Below are 20,742 nucleotides of genomic sequence, written 5' to 3'. Positions count from 1 at the left end.
TAAAACTGCCTTCCACTTATCATGTTTACAATGAAAGTGCACGGTGTCGGCACCGGCGACGACGGCGACGACAGACGCAGGTGATGGCAATATGTACAGACACATCTGTACATATTTACTGTACTGTTTGAGAACAGTAAGTGACATGGTTTTTCTTAAATGGTCATCATGGGAGCAGTGCCCAAAATGGTTTTTTTTCAAATTTTGATGCAATATTACATAATGTTTAACAGCATAATGACCATCAATTTTTAATAATAAAATATTAGTATCATGGATATTCAGAAAATGTGACTAGCAAAGGTCTTCAGGCCCATGGAACTTCAAAGTTACAACTTGAAAATGCCAGAATGTAAACAAGACAGCACTGTTCTGAAATGTTTTTTTTTCCCCATTTTTAACACTTTTTTTAACATAAAACAAAATTAACAGGTTACTGCCATTTTTATACGATCAACTAAGAAAATTGATGAGATGGGAAAAATATAAATACAAAAGTGTTAAATGTCCAATTTCCTCCATTCTGAGATTCTGAACATAGTGAATGATTGAATCTGACAAACTGCAATGATATGAGTTTATTTCCATTTTGGAAACTTTATTACACAATACACGATAACAAGTTTACCATCATTTTTACATAATCAACTAACAATGTTGTAAAGATGCAGGAAATGTCAAACAAACACTTTTACGTATCTTATTAGTTCATTAATGAGACTGTTAACATGCCTAACAGTTGAATCTGAGGAAATTTGAAAAAACAGCATAACTTCTAAAATAATGGCCCGATTATGCTGATTTTCGAACTCAACCTGCGTTTTAGTAAGATTGACCACTCTTGTGAGTTAAATGACAATTGGCCTATCTGTTTTTCTTATATTGTGTTTACAGTGTTGTATATATGCTGAAAAATGAAAAAACAGCATAACTACTAAAATAGTGGCCCGATCATGCCGATTTTCGAACTTGACCTGCGTTTTAGTAAGATTGATTACTCCTGTGAGTTTCATGACAACAGGCCTAACGGTTTTCCTTAAAATGTGTTTACAGGGTTGCATATATGCTGAAAAGTGAAAAAACAGCATAACTTCTACAATAATGGCCCGATCATGCTGGTTTTCGAACTTGACCTGCGTTTTATGAATATTCATCAGCTCTGTACATATAAAGCCAAAAAGTAAAACTGCCCTCCACTTATCGTGTTTACAAGGAAAGTGCACGGCGCCGGCATCGGCATCGGCGACGGCGACGGCGACGACAGACGCAGGTGATGGCAATATGTACAGACACATCTGTGTCTGTACATAAAAAATCATTTCTGTAAATAATATCTTTATTCAGCATTCTTATTTAAGTGTGACAATTCTTAAAATATAAATAATCTTGTTACTTATGACTTAATGGAAGCATAAAAACATGAGAGCTGACAAGTTTTCAATACTTTTGAATCATACAAACATTTTTAAAGGGAAAATTAAGCCAACTTTGCATGCAATGTCCACACTTGACAAACTTTACAAGAAAGTAGGAAAGACCAAAACGGTAAAAATTGTGATGCAAAAAGTTCAAGCTATTCAAGGTAAATGGCTTGATTTCACAGTTGTGCATTGCCCAATATCTCAGTTGTACAGTATGAATAAATTTGTCAAATTGATACCTCCAATTGTGTGCAAACTGAGGTTTAAACTGTGTGTACTTTTAAACAACAAGATGAGGGTAATGAGTCGGGTATCTGTCAAGTCACTTTGTAATCAATTCAGTGTTAAATTTAAGGAAAACCTGAAGGACAAAACAGAAAAAAATCTCAAAATCAACTTGTCATCAGCACCAAGAGTATCATTCTACATTTGCCTCCACATTCAGACTGTAGTTATTTCTAAATCATAAATCATATTAGCCCTGCTTAAAAAAGAAAAAAAAAAACATACCAAGATTGTAATATCACATTACAGCAGTGTGACAAACTTAAACCATAAAATTGAAATATTGAAAGTCTGCCTGGGAATAATTTTGATTTCATAAACAAAACAGCATCATCCATAAAAACAGATTATTGCCTTCTCAGCCCCTCCCCCAGTATATTTCTTTTCCAGTTCCCTAATAAAAAAGAAACTTCTGAGAGTAAACACCTCCTCAATCTGTCATCTATACTGTTAAGACACTGCACTGTGTTCAGCACTATTCGCCAGTGCCTGGATTATGATGTCCCTGAGCAGAGTCGCCTGTAGGTGGCTGTTCTGTTACCATGTCGATATGTGCCAACATGTTGGCGACCAGTTTCATAGAATCTACACCACCCAAAAGGTGCCTGAAAGGATGAGTAGGTCAATATCATCATACACACATATTAGCAACACTCCTAATACAATAACGTACAAATTTTAAGTTTGAAATGTTGATATTCTATATTGAGATGCTATGCCTTTGTTCCTGAGATGATTTCCAACAATTACCAACACCATAATTTGGCATAGTTTTCTATTCAAAATTTATGGGCATAAAGTTCTGTTTATTTTTATTTCGGCTATTCTACATCACACAATTTTAACAATGATCATGTCAAATTTCTATCCAAGTAAAAAAAAAAAAACTTTTTTGATAAAAAAACATTGTCTTCTTCACATTTACCTGCACTTCAATAAATTTAAAACTCCTAAAAAGCACTTACTTAAGTGAAAGTTCAGCATTGGTAGCAGCAGCTTTAATTTGTTCTGAGGCATATCTTGCTTTTTCTCTCATTGCACCATGTAAATTGTCCCCTGACCGCAGAGCTGTGTTCTCTGCTGTTAACGATGAGATCTGACCCTGAATAACAGAGGTTTTTGTAAAATAAAATTTTGGTGAAATAGCTTTTTTCCAGCATCTCTCAGCTTCATACGTAAAAAGTCATTTATTCTCTTCAGAAAAAAATTCATCTTTTAAGATCCTAGTATTATTGTGCAGAAGTGTTAAAACCACTGACATATTGTGAGGCACGTTTTATTTCCTACAGTATTCAAGTTAAAATGAGACATTTTTGATTTTACCTGTAAATTTTTAACGTCTTGCTTTAAACTGGCCACTTTACTCTCTGCCCGCACAGCTCTTTGCTGTAAAAGGAGATTCAGAGAAAATCAAGTGCCAATGAGTAATATTATTATTATTAACAACACAAATTGCGTCATTAATAATCAACCATAATATTTGGTTATCACTGACCAAACCATGAAATCCCAAGCCTATTTTATGACCTTCGTTCATATTTTAAGTTAGCAAATTTAATTTAAACTCTGATTATCAACTGTTAAAAGTAATACTGATTAAATATATCTGCTTATTTTAAATGAAGATACATCTACTTTATCCTTTTGTTTTATAAATCTCACAAACATATCACTTTCTTACTGTTGTAGTTTCAAGATTGGCCTCCACTTGCTGTACCATTTTCTCCAAAGCAGCTGTCTCCTCACTCTCACGTTTCTGTGTGGCTTCTTTTTCTTTCAAAATTTTGGCAACTCTGTAAAATCAAGGTAGTTATTAAGAAATATATTCAACTAATAATCAAAAGAATGAAATACAAAGATTTGCATGCCGAACTGACACCTCTATTTCATTAACATGACGAAAGCAACTTGATGAAAACCTCACTTTATTCTTAATAAGAACAAACTTTATAGGTATAATCATAAAAAAATTTTAACTACTTATTTCAAAATCATATTTTGCCATCAAATTATAAGATTCCCAAAACTGTGCTGACAAAGGATCGCACACTTTTATTTTTCAAGTATAACAAACAATATGTTGGTAATCAGTTTAGGCCAAGTTCAACGCGTACTATTACGTAACTACCAAAGCCAAATACCAACTGAATTTGACATATACAGTAAATTTTCTTATTAGTCAAATTCTTGTTTATCTTGAACACATTATGTGCAACATTTTTTGGCAATGTATAAACTGAAACTCATGAAATTCATGCAAATTTACTCCTTGTGTTACTCGAAACATATTTTCTGATTTTACAGCCTACTGCATAATGTAAGCAATCATGCAGATATGACAAGGGTAAAACTAAAACATAACAAGGCAGCAAAGCTGTCAAATGTACAGACAAAAAACAGAAAATAAAGATGCAAAAAAGGTCATTTTGTCAATTTTGATGCAATAATAAATAATGCTTATAATAGCACTGTCAGTCAACACTGAATTTTAATCTTGCACAACAGGTAACATGGTCAATAACAGGAGCGGACCCAGAGATATTTTCTGACAGTATTACAAAGTATCTATGTTGATCCATCCTCCATTTTGATGGTCTTCCAACAGAAAAAAATAGATACCAGTCAATATAAACTTAATAACCTGACTGTCTTCAGGAAGACCCAGAAGATGGTCCACCCCTTCAATAAAATTACAGTTTCAGGACCATGAGAGTTCAAATTCACATTATGAAACTCTCAATATTTGAAAAATGATGACAGTGCATAAAATAATATTACATAATGTTTAAAGACATAAAAAACAATACAACTGCTTATGTGGAAATACAGAAAATGTGCAGAGCCCCAGGCAGATGAGAGTTAAAAGTCACAAATGCAAGTGTTTGAGAAAAAATTATAAAGGAAAACAACAAAGCTAGAAAAGCACTTTGAGAGTGCAGACCTCTGCCAAGGCAGCAATTGTTGATTATTATTGATAATTGATTGATTATTGTTCCAGACCACCACCAAAAATTAATCATTGTCCTCTTTGGCCCACTTCCGACAGTTCCTGAAAATTTCTGCAAAATCAGTCCATAACTTTTTGTGTTATGTGGATGACAGACAAACGGGGGTGAAAATATGACCTCCTTGGCAGAGCTTGAGGTAAATATAATTCCAATGAAGATGCTATTCAAACTTTTAATCTTCCAGTTTGATATATATATATATATATATATATATATATATATATATATTATTTAAAACTTATTTGCAATATTAAACAAAATTTACCTGCATAATTATCACTGCTTCCTTATTATTAATCTAGCAGAGAGCTTTACCTTTGGGAGTTTACAGGGAAATATCAACAAGTGTGCTTTATGTAATCTCATTTAATGACCTATTAAGGCAAATGACTTTATAACTCTGAAATTAATCTAGTGATACCCAAGGGTAATTTACAGACTGACCCACTCAAAGGTCTTTAGGCCCATAAGTCACACTTTAAGAAAAGCACAAAACCATAATGCCCAAAATAGGAGACTACCAATCCTGATGCAATAATACATTATGTTTAACTGCACAGTCAACATCAACTTATGCACAACAGGTAACACAGACGAAATTAAAAGCATAAGGCTTCAGGCCCATCGGAGTTCAAGTTTATACTTAGAAAGTGCCAGAATGAGAAAAATGAAAATTTCACAAAAAATGCATAAATTCAATAAAAATGATAATCCAATAGAGCTGGTTTTCTCATATGAGCTGAAGGCCAATCCTAAAAATCGTACTTGTAAGTTAAAAATGATAATAAGTAGCACAGTTTTCTTTTCATAATGTTTGCAGTAGCAGTGCAAAAAGATTGTTGTCAATTTTGATGTAACATTACATAATAAATTAGAGAATAATTATCACCAATTTTTGTTTATTGACTATAAATAGGATGGACATGTAGAAAATATGATTACCATTCGGCTTCATGTTCATGGGAGCTCTGAGTCCCACAATGAATATGCCAAAAAGATAATGAATATTACACTAAAATGTATAGCTTCCAGAAAAAGAAGCCAATTAGACTGCTTTTCCAACTCAGGCTGCATTTTAGTCCTGTGTTTCTTTTTTGAAAGTTTGACAGTCATAAGTAACACAGTTTTCCCATAATGGTCATCAAGGCAGCAGCACCCAAAATTGTGTTTTCTTCTATTTTGATGCAACATTACATAATGCTTAACGGCATAATGACCATCGATTTTTAATAATAAAATATAAGTGTCATGAATTTTCAGAAAATGTGACTAGCATGGGTCTTCAAGCCCGTGGAGGTTCCAAGTCACACCTTGGAAATGCCAATATGTGAAAAATTACATTTTCACAAAAAACTGTTTAATTGCCAGAAAAATTTACCAAACAGACTGCATTGCCTACTGAAGCTGTATTTTAGACCCATGTTTCTTTCCTGTAAGTTTGAGAACAGTAATTGACACGATTTTCCTTAAATGGTCATCATGGGAGCAGTGCCCAAAACAGGGGTTTCTTCAAATTTTGATGCAACATTACATAATGTTTAACAGCATAATGACCATCAATTTTTAATTATAAAATATTAGTATAACGCATATTCAGAAAATGTGACAAGCAAAAGTCTTCAGGATCATGGAACTTCAAAGTCATACATTGAAAATGCCAATATGTGAAAAATTAAATTTTTACAAAAAAAACTGCTTTACTACCAGAAAAATTTACCAAACAGACTGCATTGCCTACTGAAGCTGTATTTTAGTCCCATGTTTCTTTCCTGTAAGTTTGAAAACAGTAAGTGACATGACTTTCCTTAAATGGTCATCATGGGAGCAGTGCCCAAAATAGGGGTTTCTTCAAATTTTGATGCAATATTACATAATGTTTTACAGCATAATGACCATCAATTTTTAATCATAAAATATTAGTATCATGGATATTCAGAAAATGTGACTAGCAAAGATCTGCAGGCTCATGGAACTTCAAAGTCACATCTTAAAAATGCCAAACTGTAAAAAAGACAGCACTGTTCTGAAATGGGTTTATTTCCATTTTAACACTTTTTAAACAAAACAAAATAAACAGTATACTTCCATTTTTATATGACCAACTAAGAAAATTGATGAGATGGGAAAAATATCAATAGAACAGTGTTAAATGTCCAATTTCCTCCATTCTGAGATTCTGAACATAGTTGATGATTGAATCTAACAAACTGCAATATGATATGATATGAGTTTATTTCCATTTTTGACACTTTATTACACAATACATGATATCAAGTTTACCATCATTTTTACATAATCAACTAACAATGTTGTAAAGATGCAGGAAATATCAAACAAACACTTTTACGTATCTTATTAGTTAAATAATGAGACTGTTAACATGCTTAAAAAATTGAATCTGAGGAAATGTGAAAAAACAGCATAACTTCTAAAATAATGGCCAGATTATGCTGATTTTCCAACTCAACCTGCATTTTAGTAAGATTGACCACTCCTGTAAGTATAATGACAATTGGCCTATCTGTTTTTCTTATATAGTGTTATCAGTGTTGCATATATGTTGAAAAAAGTGAAAAAATAGCATAACTCCCCTAAAAATGGCTTGACCATGCTGATTTTTGAACTTGATCTGCGGATTATGAATCTTCATCAGTTTTGTAAGTTTGAAGCCAAAAAGTAAAGCTGTTTTCCACTTATTGTGTTATCGGTGCTGCATATATGCTGAAAAAAGTATAAAAAAAAACAGCATAACTTCCCTACAAGTCACCCGATCATGCTGATTTTCGAACTTGACCTGCGTATTATAAATATTTATCAGTTCTCTAAGTTTCAAGCCAAAAGCCAAAACGGTATTCCAGTTATCGTGTTATCGGTGCTGTATATATATGCTGAAAAAAGAGAAAAAATAGCCTAAATTCACAAAAAAATGACCCAATCATGCCGATTTTCGAACTTGACCTGCGTATTATGAATATTTATCAGTTCTGTAAGTTTCAAGCCAAAAAGTAAAATGGTTTTCCACTTATCATGTTATCGGTGCTGCATTTATGCTGAAAAAAGAGAAAAAATAGCCTAAATTCATTAAAAATGACCCAATCACGCTGATTTTCGAACTTGACCTGCGTATTATGAATATTCATCAGTTCTGTAAGTTTCAAGCCAAAAAGTAAAACAGTTTTCCACTTATCGTGTTATCGTTGCTTCATTTATGCTGAAAAAAGTGAAAAAACAGCATAAATTCCCTATAAGTGACCCGATCATGCTGATTTTCGAACTTGACCTGCGTATTATGAATATTCATTAGTTCTGTAAGTTTCAAGCCAAAAGAAAAAACAGTTTTCCACTTATCGTGTTATCGGTAAATGTGCACGGCGACGGCGACGGCGACGACGGCGACGGCGGCGACGACAGACGCAGATGATGGCTATATGTACAGACACATCTGTGTCTGTACATAAAAATGATTACCTTCTTGACTCAACCTCTGCCTGTTGTCTGGCATCCTCCAGTTGTTGTCTGAGAGCAGCATTCTCCTGTTGGAGCTGAAAACAAATTGAAGATATGACATGTGACAAAACTACAACAAGAGCAAGTGTTAAAGCAACAACAAAAGAAAATCTTAAAGTTCATCAAAAGCATACATCCTAGATTTCAGCAGTATTATCTAAAATGCAAGCTAAAGCTGTTCAAATGTGAGGCAGGCTTTAAGCACATAAAAAATCAGGCACAGTGAGCAATTTTCATTCATGACTCTACCACTGCTGTATCTTTTTCACTTAAAGTTCTAAAATTCCAATTTCTGAATTCAATATCTATTATAATAAATCCAAAACTTTGAGAGAGTTACCCACCCTCCTAACTTCTAACTCTAGACTTCCACTAGTAACATGATATGCTATACTGTCTCCATTGGGTAAGCCTTCTGTAGTCCAGTCCCCACCAAATGGGGGGCTTCCACCAAGAGCACTGTCCGATAAGAAGTCTGGTAAAGCAGCTTTTCTGGGAGAATTTCCCAAAATTAAGTCATTACTTATGCCCCCTGAGGCACCTGTCTCTGCAGCATGCACATGTCCATTGACTGGAACCCTGTCTATTGGTGGATTTATATCCAATGGAATAACTGGATCTATATCCAATGGGATTGTTGGATTACTGTTAGTGCCACTGCCGTGGTCTATATTAGGACTAGGTAAATTAATAGCATTTGTCACACTGGTATCCAAGGCAAAGTCTGGTAACTCTAAGTCCCTGCCAGGTCTGTCTCTTAATCTCTGTCTATCAAATTGATCCTGCACAAAGTCTGGTAAATCGCTAGCGACATCTGGTGGCACTGAACTAAAGTTTCCACTTGAGTCACTCCGTGTATTTGGCCTTGAGGATGAACTCTGACCCTGAAGGAATTTCTTGAAGGAAAATGGGTTTCCCTCATCATCTTTTTTCTTTGTTTTATCTGAAAAATTTAAAACATTTCCAGTAAAAAACAAACAAACATAAAACATAAGAAAAAAGTAACTGTATGATATGGTCTGCCTCCTAAATACATACTGGACCACAAGTATGCACTTCAAAGTAAAATATATATGTTTTTTCTGTAACATAACAAACCAACTTTCTTTATAATCTACACAATACTTAAAGATATACTATATGCACGTCTGAAAATGCCCGTAGCCACATTACCTTTGACCACATATCCTACAAAGCTACTTATTTTTCCCCAATTCAGATCTTGAAAAATGATAAAACTTTCAAATAAAAGTACCTTATGTCGATATCTCATTCTTTCATAACTCATGAAATTAAGTATTTATTCTTGTACGAAAATTCTCTCAAAAATAAAAAGGGAACATCATCGTCTTAGTTATGATGGATATTCCACAAAATTGAAATAATCATAATAATCAATCGACAATTAAATATATTAAAGTATAACGCCGTTAGTATATCAAGGGGACATTTCACATCAATGACTTAAATAAAACTGACTGTCATCAAAGTTTATCAAATAGTGTACACATAGTCAGCTGATCAGTTTAAAAATACAATGTTGTGAATTTCACTTTTCAGGTCCACCCACCAACATGTTGATTTTTCTTGCTTTTATGACTTTCGGTAGATAAAGGGACATCGGGAACATCAAATATATCGAAGTCCTCCTCGTCATGGCCTCTAGGATTATTTCTAGAGCTCCCTGCTTTAGATTTCTTCACGAATTTCTTAAATGAAAAGGGATTGTCTTCGTCGTCCTTGCCTCCTTCCGCCATGCTGGATGCTCGTTCTGAGCATGTGCAGGAAGTCCGCAGGTTGACAGGTGCCCAGCAACTTCCGCTTTCAGATAGGTGCCGAAATGGCTTTATTTTCCAAAATTTATGGAGCTCTAGGGCGTAACGTTAGAACAGGTAATTAAACGTTTTATAATCAAGGTGGGTATGGAAGGAAATGAGCGAACAGCATTTTATATATCTAAAATGAGACGTGGGAAATCTGCGTGATAAGTAGGTCAAAGTTGTTATACAGTGTAACTCAAAATAAAAACTGGGTCAATCGTGTTTTGCTTGAACTTGAAGTTCACTAAAGTAGTTAATTGTATAAAATCGCTGTATTGAATCAATTGAAACTTTATCAGTATTGTGAAAATGAAGTTTTAGTAACATTTATTATAAGGTGAAAGGATTTGCTGAAGCGTTCGAATTTGTGTAAGAAATGATTTTTAAAAATTTTTAACTTTTTTTAAAAACTGGCGATCAAATAAAATAAAATTTTATCATTTTTTGTCCAGGCATTTTTAAGCCCAAGAATTATTTGCCTTACATAAATGAATTTTCAGAAAAGCTGTTCAAACAATTTTTATACATAACCTCTAAGCTTATCAGTTGTTTGGTTAGATTGCAACTAATGGCTTTGTTTAAATAGAGCTTGTTCTCATGTTATTTTAGGTGCTATACGTTGTATGAGTTCTGCACCGCAAATGCCACCATGTGATTTTAAACCAGAACCATACCAGGTATGACCTACTTAATGCTTCAAGCGTTACCAGTCATAGCCTTGAAAAAAAGGAGGATAGAGGATTTTGTTCCCTGCATTTTAATCACTTGATCTGTATACAGTACACACAGGCATGTACATAAATGCACATTTAAAGGCATAATAACTCTTCGTTTCGGCCAAAATATGAATTTTCCTGGAGTAAACAACAATTTTCCCATACTTACCAATGGTTATAAATGAATCCATTTTTACATTCAAAGTTAGTCCCTGTTTTTTTTTCTAAAAAGTTTGGTTTTTTGTTAAAATCTCTTAAGAGATTTTGGTTTTTTGGTTTTTTGTTAAAATCTCTTAAGAGATTTTAATAGAGTATAGCCATCAATGGAGGTCACGTGATCTAAAGACAAGCTCAGATATCAGAATAATAGCTATAACTTCCGTTTTTGTGGTAAAACAGAATATATAATATTTCTATGAGTTATTCACAATGTTTTTATTGTGAAATATAGATCTCATACGAAGAGTTATTATCCCTTTAAGCATTCATACATATGAACATCATATATGCACACACATACCCTTCACCACAAATGTATGTGTTAAAGTGCACACACATGTACATACACACAGATGTGTGCATTCCCGCATATTACATGCACACAAAATACACACTGCTGTTCCGTTGATGATATAGGGATGCTGATGATGTCTGTAGCAGAACCAATTTCTTATGATAATATTTTTTTAAAATTTAGTCCTCTATCTTTTACTTTAATAATCTGTTACAAGTAACATTTCAAGTAACACGCAGCTGACATTTAAAAACACTTTGCAGATCAGAAAATCAAATATAACACCATCACATTATGGAACTTATGAAATTAAACTATAATTTTTATATACCATCATATCTATGCCACCTTATGATTTAAATCAGAAACATATCAGGTGTGGTCGACCTATTTAATGCTTCAAGTGATACCATTCGTAGCCTTGAACAAAAGGAGCATTTTGTTGCCTTCATTTGCCTCACTTTCTTTATCTGTATATACGTAGGCATGTACGTGCATACTCACACACATAACAGGCCCGTAGCCAGCAATTTCAAAAGGGGGTTCTTTTTCTGGAAAAGTGGACCTTTTTTCTGTAAAAACTTCATGTAACTAGATCAAATTTACCCAGAGTGGACCTTTTCCAAGCAAAAGGGCGGTTCTTTCGAACCCCCCGAACCCCCCCTGGCTACGGGCCTGCATAACCCTTCTCAAAAATACATTTGCTAAGAGTCATGCACTCTGAGACTCACACATGTATACACTCAGGCACACACAATATTTGTTTTACGTTTAGATCTCTTACTTTGGTACTTAATTAACTGTCACAAGTAGCATTTTTATCTACATGCACCAAACATATCAAAACATATCAAAGCAGCAGATGAGAAAATTGAGTTTAGATCCATCATCAGTGTTAGAAATTAATGCTGGACTGTCTGCCCGGGGCCGACAACTTTCAGAACGGGCTGAGAAGTTTTCCCACCATGTCTGCCAGACATTCGAGCCAGCTACTTTTGAAGATGGCTGAACTTTCGGTCCAGCAACTAATTTTCCTAAGAGGCAAACACTGTCCATCATATTGTTGAACTGTTTTATGAATTTCACATAAATCTACTGTTATATACATGTATATTTTAGGGGATTTCCTATGACAAAGCCAGAGAAGTTCGCCAGACCAAACTGAACCCTGGCATGTTTGTGTACTATAAGAAGCCAGTGATGATCCACCAGGGCCACATGCAGTACCTGTGGGATGTAGATGGGAAGAGATACCTGGATCTCTTTGCTGGGATTGTCACTGTCAGTGTGGGACACTGCCATCCGTGAGTAGACTGAGAAATTGGACACTACTGTATATTTCTAACTTAAAAGAAATAATTCACATTAAAATATATCTTGTCATTCTATGTTGCATGCTTTTCGTTGCAGAATTAAGTTGTGTACTTTGGTTTTGATTGTGTTCAGTGTTTTGCAAGCTTTTACAGACAAAAATAATTTCTTGTTCAAGTAAAATATTTCAGTTCTCAGTATTCAGCTAAACAGTTAGATATAGATATTTCCACCCAGATTCAGCTGGCTTTAACTGATTTGTTCAGGATAATGTCTGAGAAATGTGAAACACTAAATTTTACTATGCAGGTTTACCAGTCATTGAGAACAAAATGATTTTTTTTATTTTGATAATTGAATTATTTAAAAAATGGAATTATGCAGTAATAATATGATAAAAATGCATTCTGTAATTAATAGCATTTTATCATGTGCCCATTGGGAGTTCTTTATGCATGTTCTGTGCTTATATTTCAGTAAAACTCTGAAGGCTGCTGATGACCAGATGAAAAAACTGTGGCACACAACAAACATCTACTTGCACCCTGCAGTTCACCAGTATGCAGAGGAGCTTACTGCTAAACTACCTGAACACCTGTCTGTATGTATTTCAGGGTGCAGGGTCTTCCTTATTTTCTTTTTTTTTTGTGGGGGAGGGGGGGAGGAGGAGAGGCAAAAAGTATAACTCTATCATTGCAAAGAGAAGGAATAAGATTCAGTTGCCAAGTGAATCTGTCAGTGCTTTGCCAGAAAACAGAAGGGCACTAGCATTCTCCATTAAATAATTGCTAACCCTGCATCCAGTGTTTATTGCCATTATGATAATAGAAAATATGTGGTATGTCAACCTTTCTTTTAGTCAGGATTTCCAGTCACAACTAACACTTATCATATTTAAGTCAGTACTCAAACTTCATTTCAGCCAGAGTAATGACTTAAAATTCTTTTCACTTAGTGGTGAACAAAAGACCTATTTCTATGATTGGTAAAATTGCTTTTAGCCACTTGCAAAGTTTGGACATGCATGATTGTAAATAGCTGTACAGACTTGAAAAGTTAAAATTATTTCCCTAAATCTGGTGAATGTCTTTTTGTAGTGTTAGTCACTAAAGCATGAATTCTAGTTTTGTATAATTATTTCAGGTGGTCTATTTTGTTAACAGTGGTTCTGAGGCTAATGATATGGCTCTTCACATGGCAAGGCTGTATAGTGGATGTTATGAGGTGGTGGGTTTGAGGTGGGTGAAAGTTTGAAATGGTGGGATTGGTTGTTACACTATAATGATATTAAGTGGTGGGTTAGAGCTGGGTTTAGCTTTCTTTATAACCTAGAACATAGCAAGAATGTAAGATGGTGGTATTGAGGTGGGTTTCTTTTATTTCATCTGGTATCCCTTTGTAAATGAGTGGTGGGTTATTGGTGGGTGCTTGTTTGGTAATGCTATGAAGTTGTAGATTTGAGAAAGAAATTGAAAATGCAAAAGATGTAAACAGAATATTGTCAGGCCAACTGGTTTGAATATAACATGTGCTATTATGACAGAGAGCTCTTAAGAACTTTGCAATACATTATATGTTATTTCATAAATTAAGATTAAAAACTGGTAATCAGTCTATTTTTGAAAGTCAATGGCTTATGCTTCGGCTGATGTATATTTGTACTTTCTTCTTTGTAGATTATTTCAGTGACATTTAAAATGTTAATGTTTAATGTTAGGTCTTTTCCTACTCATATGAAAAAGTGGATAAACCTTTGATATTTGTTTAAATTATTTTCATTCATCCTTTTGCTTACTGTTTGAACATTCCAGGAATAAGAAGGTTTTATTATTCTATAAGTCATACATTTATGTATGTATTTGATTTTTTGTATGTGTCTTTGTTTACTGACTGATTATTCCATCAATACGTTCATTGACTTATTCATTTATTAATATTTGTTGTTGTTTGTATCTATTTATTTGATAATTTTCAGGAATGCATATCATGGTGTGAGTCCCTATGTGATAGGTCTTACTGCTCACTCCACCTGGAGGTACAACATGCCTGCTGGATTTGGAATACATCAAGTAGGAATAACCTGTTGGGATGTGATTTTTGAAACTTAAAAGTTGTCATGCAAAATGATTGACAGTCAGAGTCAGCATTTTCTGAACCTGTAATTATTTCTGATAAATTTTAAACACTTTACTTTTTCCAGTATTTTTAAAAGAGTCTAATATTTTAAGTTTGTGGCAAAATTTACTTTGACTTCTAAAATTGATATTGAAAATGTGGTTAGATACATATTTTCAAAGAATTAAAGTTAATTTTGAACATAGAAAAAAAGTAGAATCAAAAGTGCAGTTGAGACCTGTTGAATGAGGTATTTTATGCCTGTACAGCATTGTCTTGGCCTTCAAAAACTATACAGCAAAAAAACTGAAATTTAAATGTTACACCTGTCAGTTGCATGTGGTCACATTGGTACTGTTTTGGAAGTAGTTGACTTTGTTAGCTAACTGAAACAAAGAAACTAACACATAAGTTATTTTGCAATTAAAAGGCTAGTCACTTGATTTTACTCTCTATGTTCCAGGCGATGAATGCAGATCCATATCGTGGAGTATGGGGAGGCAAGCATTGCAGGGACTCGCCAGTTCAGGTATGTCATTGGTGATGGACTGATTGACTGGTACATATGATGATAATGATAAGAATTATAATAGGACAGAGAAAATTATTATTGATACAGAGAAAACTATTATAAATGATTTCAGACCAACAGAAGCTGCGCCTGTGCTGAGGGTGCATGTGAGGCAGTCGACAGATACATCCATGAGCTGGAGGAGGTGATGAGGTACACCATGCCAAAAGGAAGAATTGGAGCATTTTTTGCTGAATCAATCCAGGTGAAAATATTCATTTGTATTCATTCGTTGTTCTGTTCCATGCTCTTGAGCAGTTGTTGACATTCTAGGTAGGGCAGGGTCTAATTAATAAGGTAGTTGGAAGACTTACTGCAGATTATATTTTCATAGCAAACTTGGTTTTTAGGAGTTATGTTAAAAATTTTTATAGTTTTAAATATTTTTGTGGCATAAACTAAACTCACTCATTAAATTTCCATCATTTTTTTCAGAATGATTAACAGTTTGGAAAATTTGATTAATTGATCTTAATTGAAAATACTGATTATTTACCATTCAAACATGTTCTCTCTTCCAGGGAGTAGGAGGCACAGTCCAGTTCCCCAAGGGCTACCTGAAGAAAGCATTTGACTTGGTGCACAGTAAGGGGGGAGTGTGTGTGTCAGACGAGGTCGGTGGCTTGACTTGATAGGGTTAAGTTTTAGCAAGTACATAAGACACATTTCTGTAAAAGTTTATTGAGGGGAAATGCATTATTAATACAATTTGACTTCATAGTCAGGCAGAATGTGTATCAATGTGTATTGAATTTTTGAAAATTATTTGTGTTATGTATCATTTTACATACATATGTATGTGATTATATATATATGTATGCTTGTCTGAATACATGTAATTATAAAGACCCATCATACTGTTTTCTTATGTATTACAAAACAAAAATCTGTTATTTTTGTTAAAAGTGTATTTTGTTTTGGCTCTAGGTACAGACAGGATTTGGACGTCTTGGCTCCCATTATTGGGGCTTTGAAACTCATGGGGTCAAGCCAGATATAGGTAAGTACTGGACATTGATCTTTGGGATAGGATTAAGGAGCAGTCCTTGAAAGGTAACACAAAGTCTGCAAGAGGAAAAAATGGGTTAAAAGCTATAAACAATTTGTTGTTTAATTTCAGTCACCATGGCCAAGGGCATGGGTAATGGCATCCCCCTGGCAGCAGTAGTCACTACCCCAGAGATTGGCAAAGTAATGGCGGAGGCTCTCCATTTTAATACCTTTGGTGGGAACCCAGTCTCATGCGCAGTTGGATCTTCTGTTCTTAAGGTAGGCTATAGGGCAGTTCTTAAGGTAGGCTATAGGGCAGTTCTTAAGGTAGGCTATAGGGCAGTTCTTAAGGTAGGTTATAGGGCAGTTCAGGTGGGGGATATGTAAAAACAGTTTATGCTGGAAATCATGTCACTGCATCACAGGTCTGTCAAATAATTGCAGAAACACTCGGCATACTAGTAAATGCTTGTGTTGCTTATCAAGTGATAGCACCCTTTCATTTATGACATTCTACTCTTTACCTGACATCAGCAAGCGTTGTTTGCTTAGTTGTCAAATTTTTAAGAAGTTCCTGGAATGCCATGACATATTTCTGAAGAAGAATTGTAAAAATATGATTTTTTGATTTTATTAAAATTTAAAGAGAAATGACCATACTTATAAGTTGATAAATTTGATAGACAAAAGTCTGTAAATGGCCATTGCTTGAAATTTTTGAACACCTCAGTGTTTTCAAAGATATTTCATCTGCAGACACTCGCAACAATTTACTTCTTTTAACAAGGAGCCAACTAACTTTTCAAAAATTTTAAAATCAACAGGTAACTACCAACAGGCTTTTAGTATTTTGAATAAATTGAGTAAGAACCGTATATCCATGCCTATTCTCTGTATACAGATCATTGATGAAGAGGGTCTACAGGAGAACTGTGCTGTGGTGGGGACGCACTTCTTGGAAGGCCTCGCCAAACTACGTGACCAGTATGACATCGTAGGAGATGTGAGAGGGAAAGGACTTATGATTGGAATTGAGATGGTCACTGATCAGGTATGGGGGACGAGGAAATTTTGAACAGTTTGAGAGGGTCAGTGAAAAAGACTCAGAAGATCAAAAAAACTTGGAAAATATTAGTAGAAAGTTGCAAAAGATTTATGGTAGCTAGGAAGTAAGGTAGTCACTGAGAAATTAATCAAGGGACAAAAATGAATATGAGGAATTGTTATGGTCACTGATAACAGTTGTATGAGTGTGAGCAAGGTCATTATCATAGGTTAAAAGGAGGAAGACAGCCCATCAGTCTATTATTATAAACCTTTGAAAGATATAAGCTTTCGACCCTTTTTTGTACTAATCAAATTTATATATCGAATGATTATCACAGTTTAAAATTTCTTTTTATTTTGTCTTATGAACAATTTGCACAGTATTAACTGATGTTGGAGTCACCAAGTCATGTCTTATTTTCCAGGCATCTCGCACCCCTCTTCCTGCAGACAAGATGGCGACCATTTGGGAGGATACCAAGGAAATGGGCATTCTGATAGGAAAAGGAGGATTCTACGGGAATGTGAGTATAACTTGTTTTATTTTACTTAGAAAAATATGCATAGGATTACACCTTTTATCAATAAGATTGTTACTCACAGAAGGGACAGAAGACTGAAGAATTAGATATTTTTTAATATAAGGATGAACAGAAGAAGTTTATTTAGAACTTACACAAAAAAGATCGCTCATAAACCAGACACTTTCCTATAATGTACTGGAACTGAAAGTCTCAGTCCTGTTTAACATATATGAACAGCATGTGCATATAACAGGCTTTGCTTTTAATTGACAAAAATAAGTGGTCCAATTTAGTAAGCTATATGCAAGATCTACTGTAAATATTATTTATTTTGAAACAAAGAAAGGTTTTGAATTATATTCAAAATACAAGAGTAATTACTGTTTCTATTACAACATCTCTCAGTTTATACTCTTGCTTCTTTTTGCAGGTGTTTCGTATCAAGCCACCAATGTGTGTCACCAAAGCTGATGCTGATTATGCTCTTGGTGTCTTAAACCAGGTGTTTGAGAAACACAGGGATATTGGCAAGCAGTAGGTCTGCATTTTGGCTGAAGGAAGTATCTCAAAATATATTTTCAACTTTCAACACAAAATATTTTATGCAGTGCTTCTTTATTTTTGCTTTATTAGATTAAGTAATTGATGCCAAAACCAATGTACTCAAGGTGTTAAGGCAATACTTGAGTTCAGCTCAGAAACTTTGAATTCCATAAATAGCATCTGAGGATTGAAAGGTGTTAATTACAAATCAAAATGTACTTTAAGGTCAGCAAAATGACTTTTTTATCCTAACTTGTAAGTGTTTGTCATTGTTGTTAATGATAAGATGGTAATTTGATGTTAAGGGTAAGAGGAGTTGTTGTGTTTACCTGTAAAAGAGATAATTAGTCAGTACTTTTGTTTTCTTTTTAAGTATTATTCTCTATTTTATCTGTATTTAATCAAGGTATATGATAAGTGCAAATACATTCTAATCAAAAACATACATCACGAGCACATTTAACAGAACTTGCGCACTGAGTATTTTGTAAATTTGTACTATACTCCATAATACTACTCTGTAAAAGATTATACTGGTAGATTACATATTTAGATAATGTGGATATCTAAGAATCAGGGACTTTCAAATCATTGTAACTTGGGCTTAGATCTGCTAAAGTATGTACAGTTAGTACTTAAGAAAAAAACGAAATTGATTACATTTGCCCTAAGTTATATTTTGCTGGTAATGAAGAGTGTGAAAGTTCTAGCAAGCTGATCATATGCCAGAAAGTAGGTTTATGTAATTAAAAGATAAACACATATTAAATTGAATGATGGAATAATACTGTAGATTGTTTAAAACAGTATGAATACATACTGTATTTACTGGTATGATGACCACTAATCCATCAACATTAAAACTAATGGATTTTCATACCATAATTGTCAGTAAGTCTGCATTTATATTGGTTACAAGATGAGTGGATAAGGGGTCAAATTATTTTAACTTAGAGATAACTGCTCAATATCAAATGCCAGTATATAAGTATTTCTTGGTCAAGAGTCTGTTGAGGGTGGTTTAAGTCGTATTTCAAGTCAAGTTGGGTCAGTCCAATTTAGCAGGCCTAGGCAGTCTCTGGGGTAGCGCTATCAATTTCTTTTGGTTAGCCAAATCACCATTTTTTGTCAATTTGTTATCAAAATGGTTATAATTTGACTAAAACATGCCAAATCAAGCCCTTTGTCTTTAGCAAATTTAAGTAAGTTTTAGCATTTGGCTAAATTGGCGAGTGTTATCGCTACCCCAGAGTCTAATTATGGTGATCTCACGACCGAGAGCAGATCTAGTCCCTATTCACTGGCAGGGTCATTGAGGTAAGCCTACCTCTGAGCCATTAGAATGGCTTCCTGTAGTAATCTAACTCAGTATAACCCATCTCAGTTAGAGTGACAAGTATTTATAGACCTTGTTGGAATGTCTGTTCACATCAGAACTAAGTTGGACCAGACTTATTTACTTCTTTACACAAAGATACCAAATGCAACTTTTCTTGAAAAAAATACTGTTCGTATACTTGCTCTACCTTCATTGTATAGTATCATGATGAATATAGGTGATTTTGATAATAATTAATCAAATGGTGCTAATAATCAGCAATAATTAAGCTATTATGAAATTTACTTTTATATAGGGTGGGTATATTTTTGTATGTGAATATTGACAATGAAATTTATACATCATTACATATATATTGCAAATGTTTAGCCATATTATTTGGAAAATTGGAATATTATGATATTAGTATGTCAGAGTCAATTTAATTACTTGTGATAGTATCCTTATATGTTTCACATAGTTTGTAGAGAAACATTCTCCCACAAGCACCTGTTGATCCATGAACTAACTGATACTCGGATCAAGTATGGTGTGACCCACTAGCAAGCATGCCATGCAATCCCCTAATGATTTAAAGAGTTAATTGCTCTGCCCTTATAGGGGCGGCATGCTACAGAGGCCAAGAATTCATTAGGGAATTATGCGGTGTACTTTCAAGTGTGCACCATATTTGATCCACAGATCAGTTAGTCCACAGATCAACTTGGATGTGGACACAGCTTAAGAGGATTGCTTTCAATCACAGATTAAGGCCTGAATCATGTAGAGTGAAATCTGCTGTATGCTTCCACTCAAGGTAGATGGCTAAATTAATATTGAGTCTATGTTGATTTTATACAGATTATATTAAAAACTATGCAGGAGTTGAATTTTTTGTGTTCAAGACAAAAAATTTATCATGTATTATGGTGCACAATTATATGCATTTATTACTGCCTTTCATTTTAAAATAAAATAGTTTTTGGTCTTCCTGGGAAAGTGGTTCGTGTCATTGATGTCCAATTTAATAAAAGATTGATATCATTTGCCTA

At 34.2% G+C, this 20,742-nt stretch overlaps 2 protein-coding genes across 3 annotated transcripts; one reads left to right on the top strand and one right to left on the bottom strand.

Annotated features, from left to right (window-relative positions):
• Nucleotides 1-1,318: 1,318 nt before the first annotated feature.
• On the bottom strand, nt 1,319-9,978 carry LOC106163649 (uncharacterized). The gene is made up of 7 exons (XM_013541307.2): nt 9,792-9,978; nt 8,566-9,164; nt 8,183-8,256; nt 3,388-3,499; nt 3,030-3,092; nt 2,672-2,808; nt 1,319-2,311 (listed from the first exon to the last, which is right to left on the bottom strand). Exons 1-7 carry the CDS (start codon nt 9,976-9,978, stop codon nt 2,182-2,184), a joined length of 1,302 nt encoding a protein of 433 aa, XP_013396761.2. The 3' UTR covers nt 1,319-2,181.
• On the top strand, nt 9,964-20,689 carry LOC106163654 (alanine--glyoxylate aminotransferase 2, mitochondrial). 2 transcript variants are annotated; one of them, XM_013541313.2, is made up of 14 exons: nt 9,964-10,113; nt 10,651-10,718; nt 12,391-12,575; nt 13,060-13,183; nt 13,726-13,820; nt 14,558-14,651; nt 15,161-15,226; nt 15,342-15,473; nt 15,790-15,882; nt 16,196-16,268; nt 16,389-16,537; nt 17,160-17,309; nt 17,731-17,829; nt 18,260-20,689. In XM_013541313.2, exons 1-14 carry the CDS (start codon nt 10,062-10,064, stop codon nt 18,365-18,367), a joined length of 1,488 nt encoding a protein of 495 aa, XP_013396767.2. In that variant the 5' UTR covers nt 9,964-10,061; the 3' UTR covers nt 18,368-20,689. The 2 variants fall into 2 exon arrangements, with proteins under 2 accessions (XP_013396767.2, XP_086868258.1); XM_087012132.1 differs by lacking the exon at nt 10,651-10,718 and having other exon boundaries at nt 9,995-10,113.
• Nucleotides 20,690-20,742: the final 53 nt, after the last annotated feature.

This window comes from Lingula anatina, chromosome 4, assembly GCF_051362555.1.
Source record: "Lingula anatina isolate TDL-2025a chromosome 4, LinAna3.0, whole genome shotgun sequence".
In the NCBI taxonomy this organism is placed as follows: domain Eukaryota; kingdom Metazoa; phylum Brachiopoda; class Lingulata; order Lingulida; family Lingulidae; genus Lingula; species Lingula anatina.
This window is presented reverse-complemented; position numbering and strand designations above follow the sequence as displayed.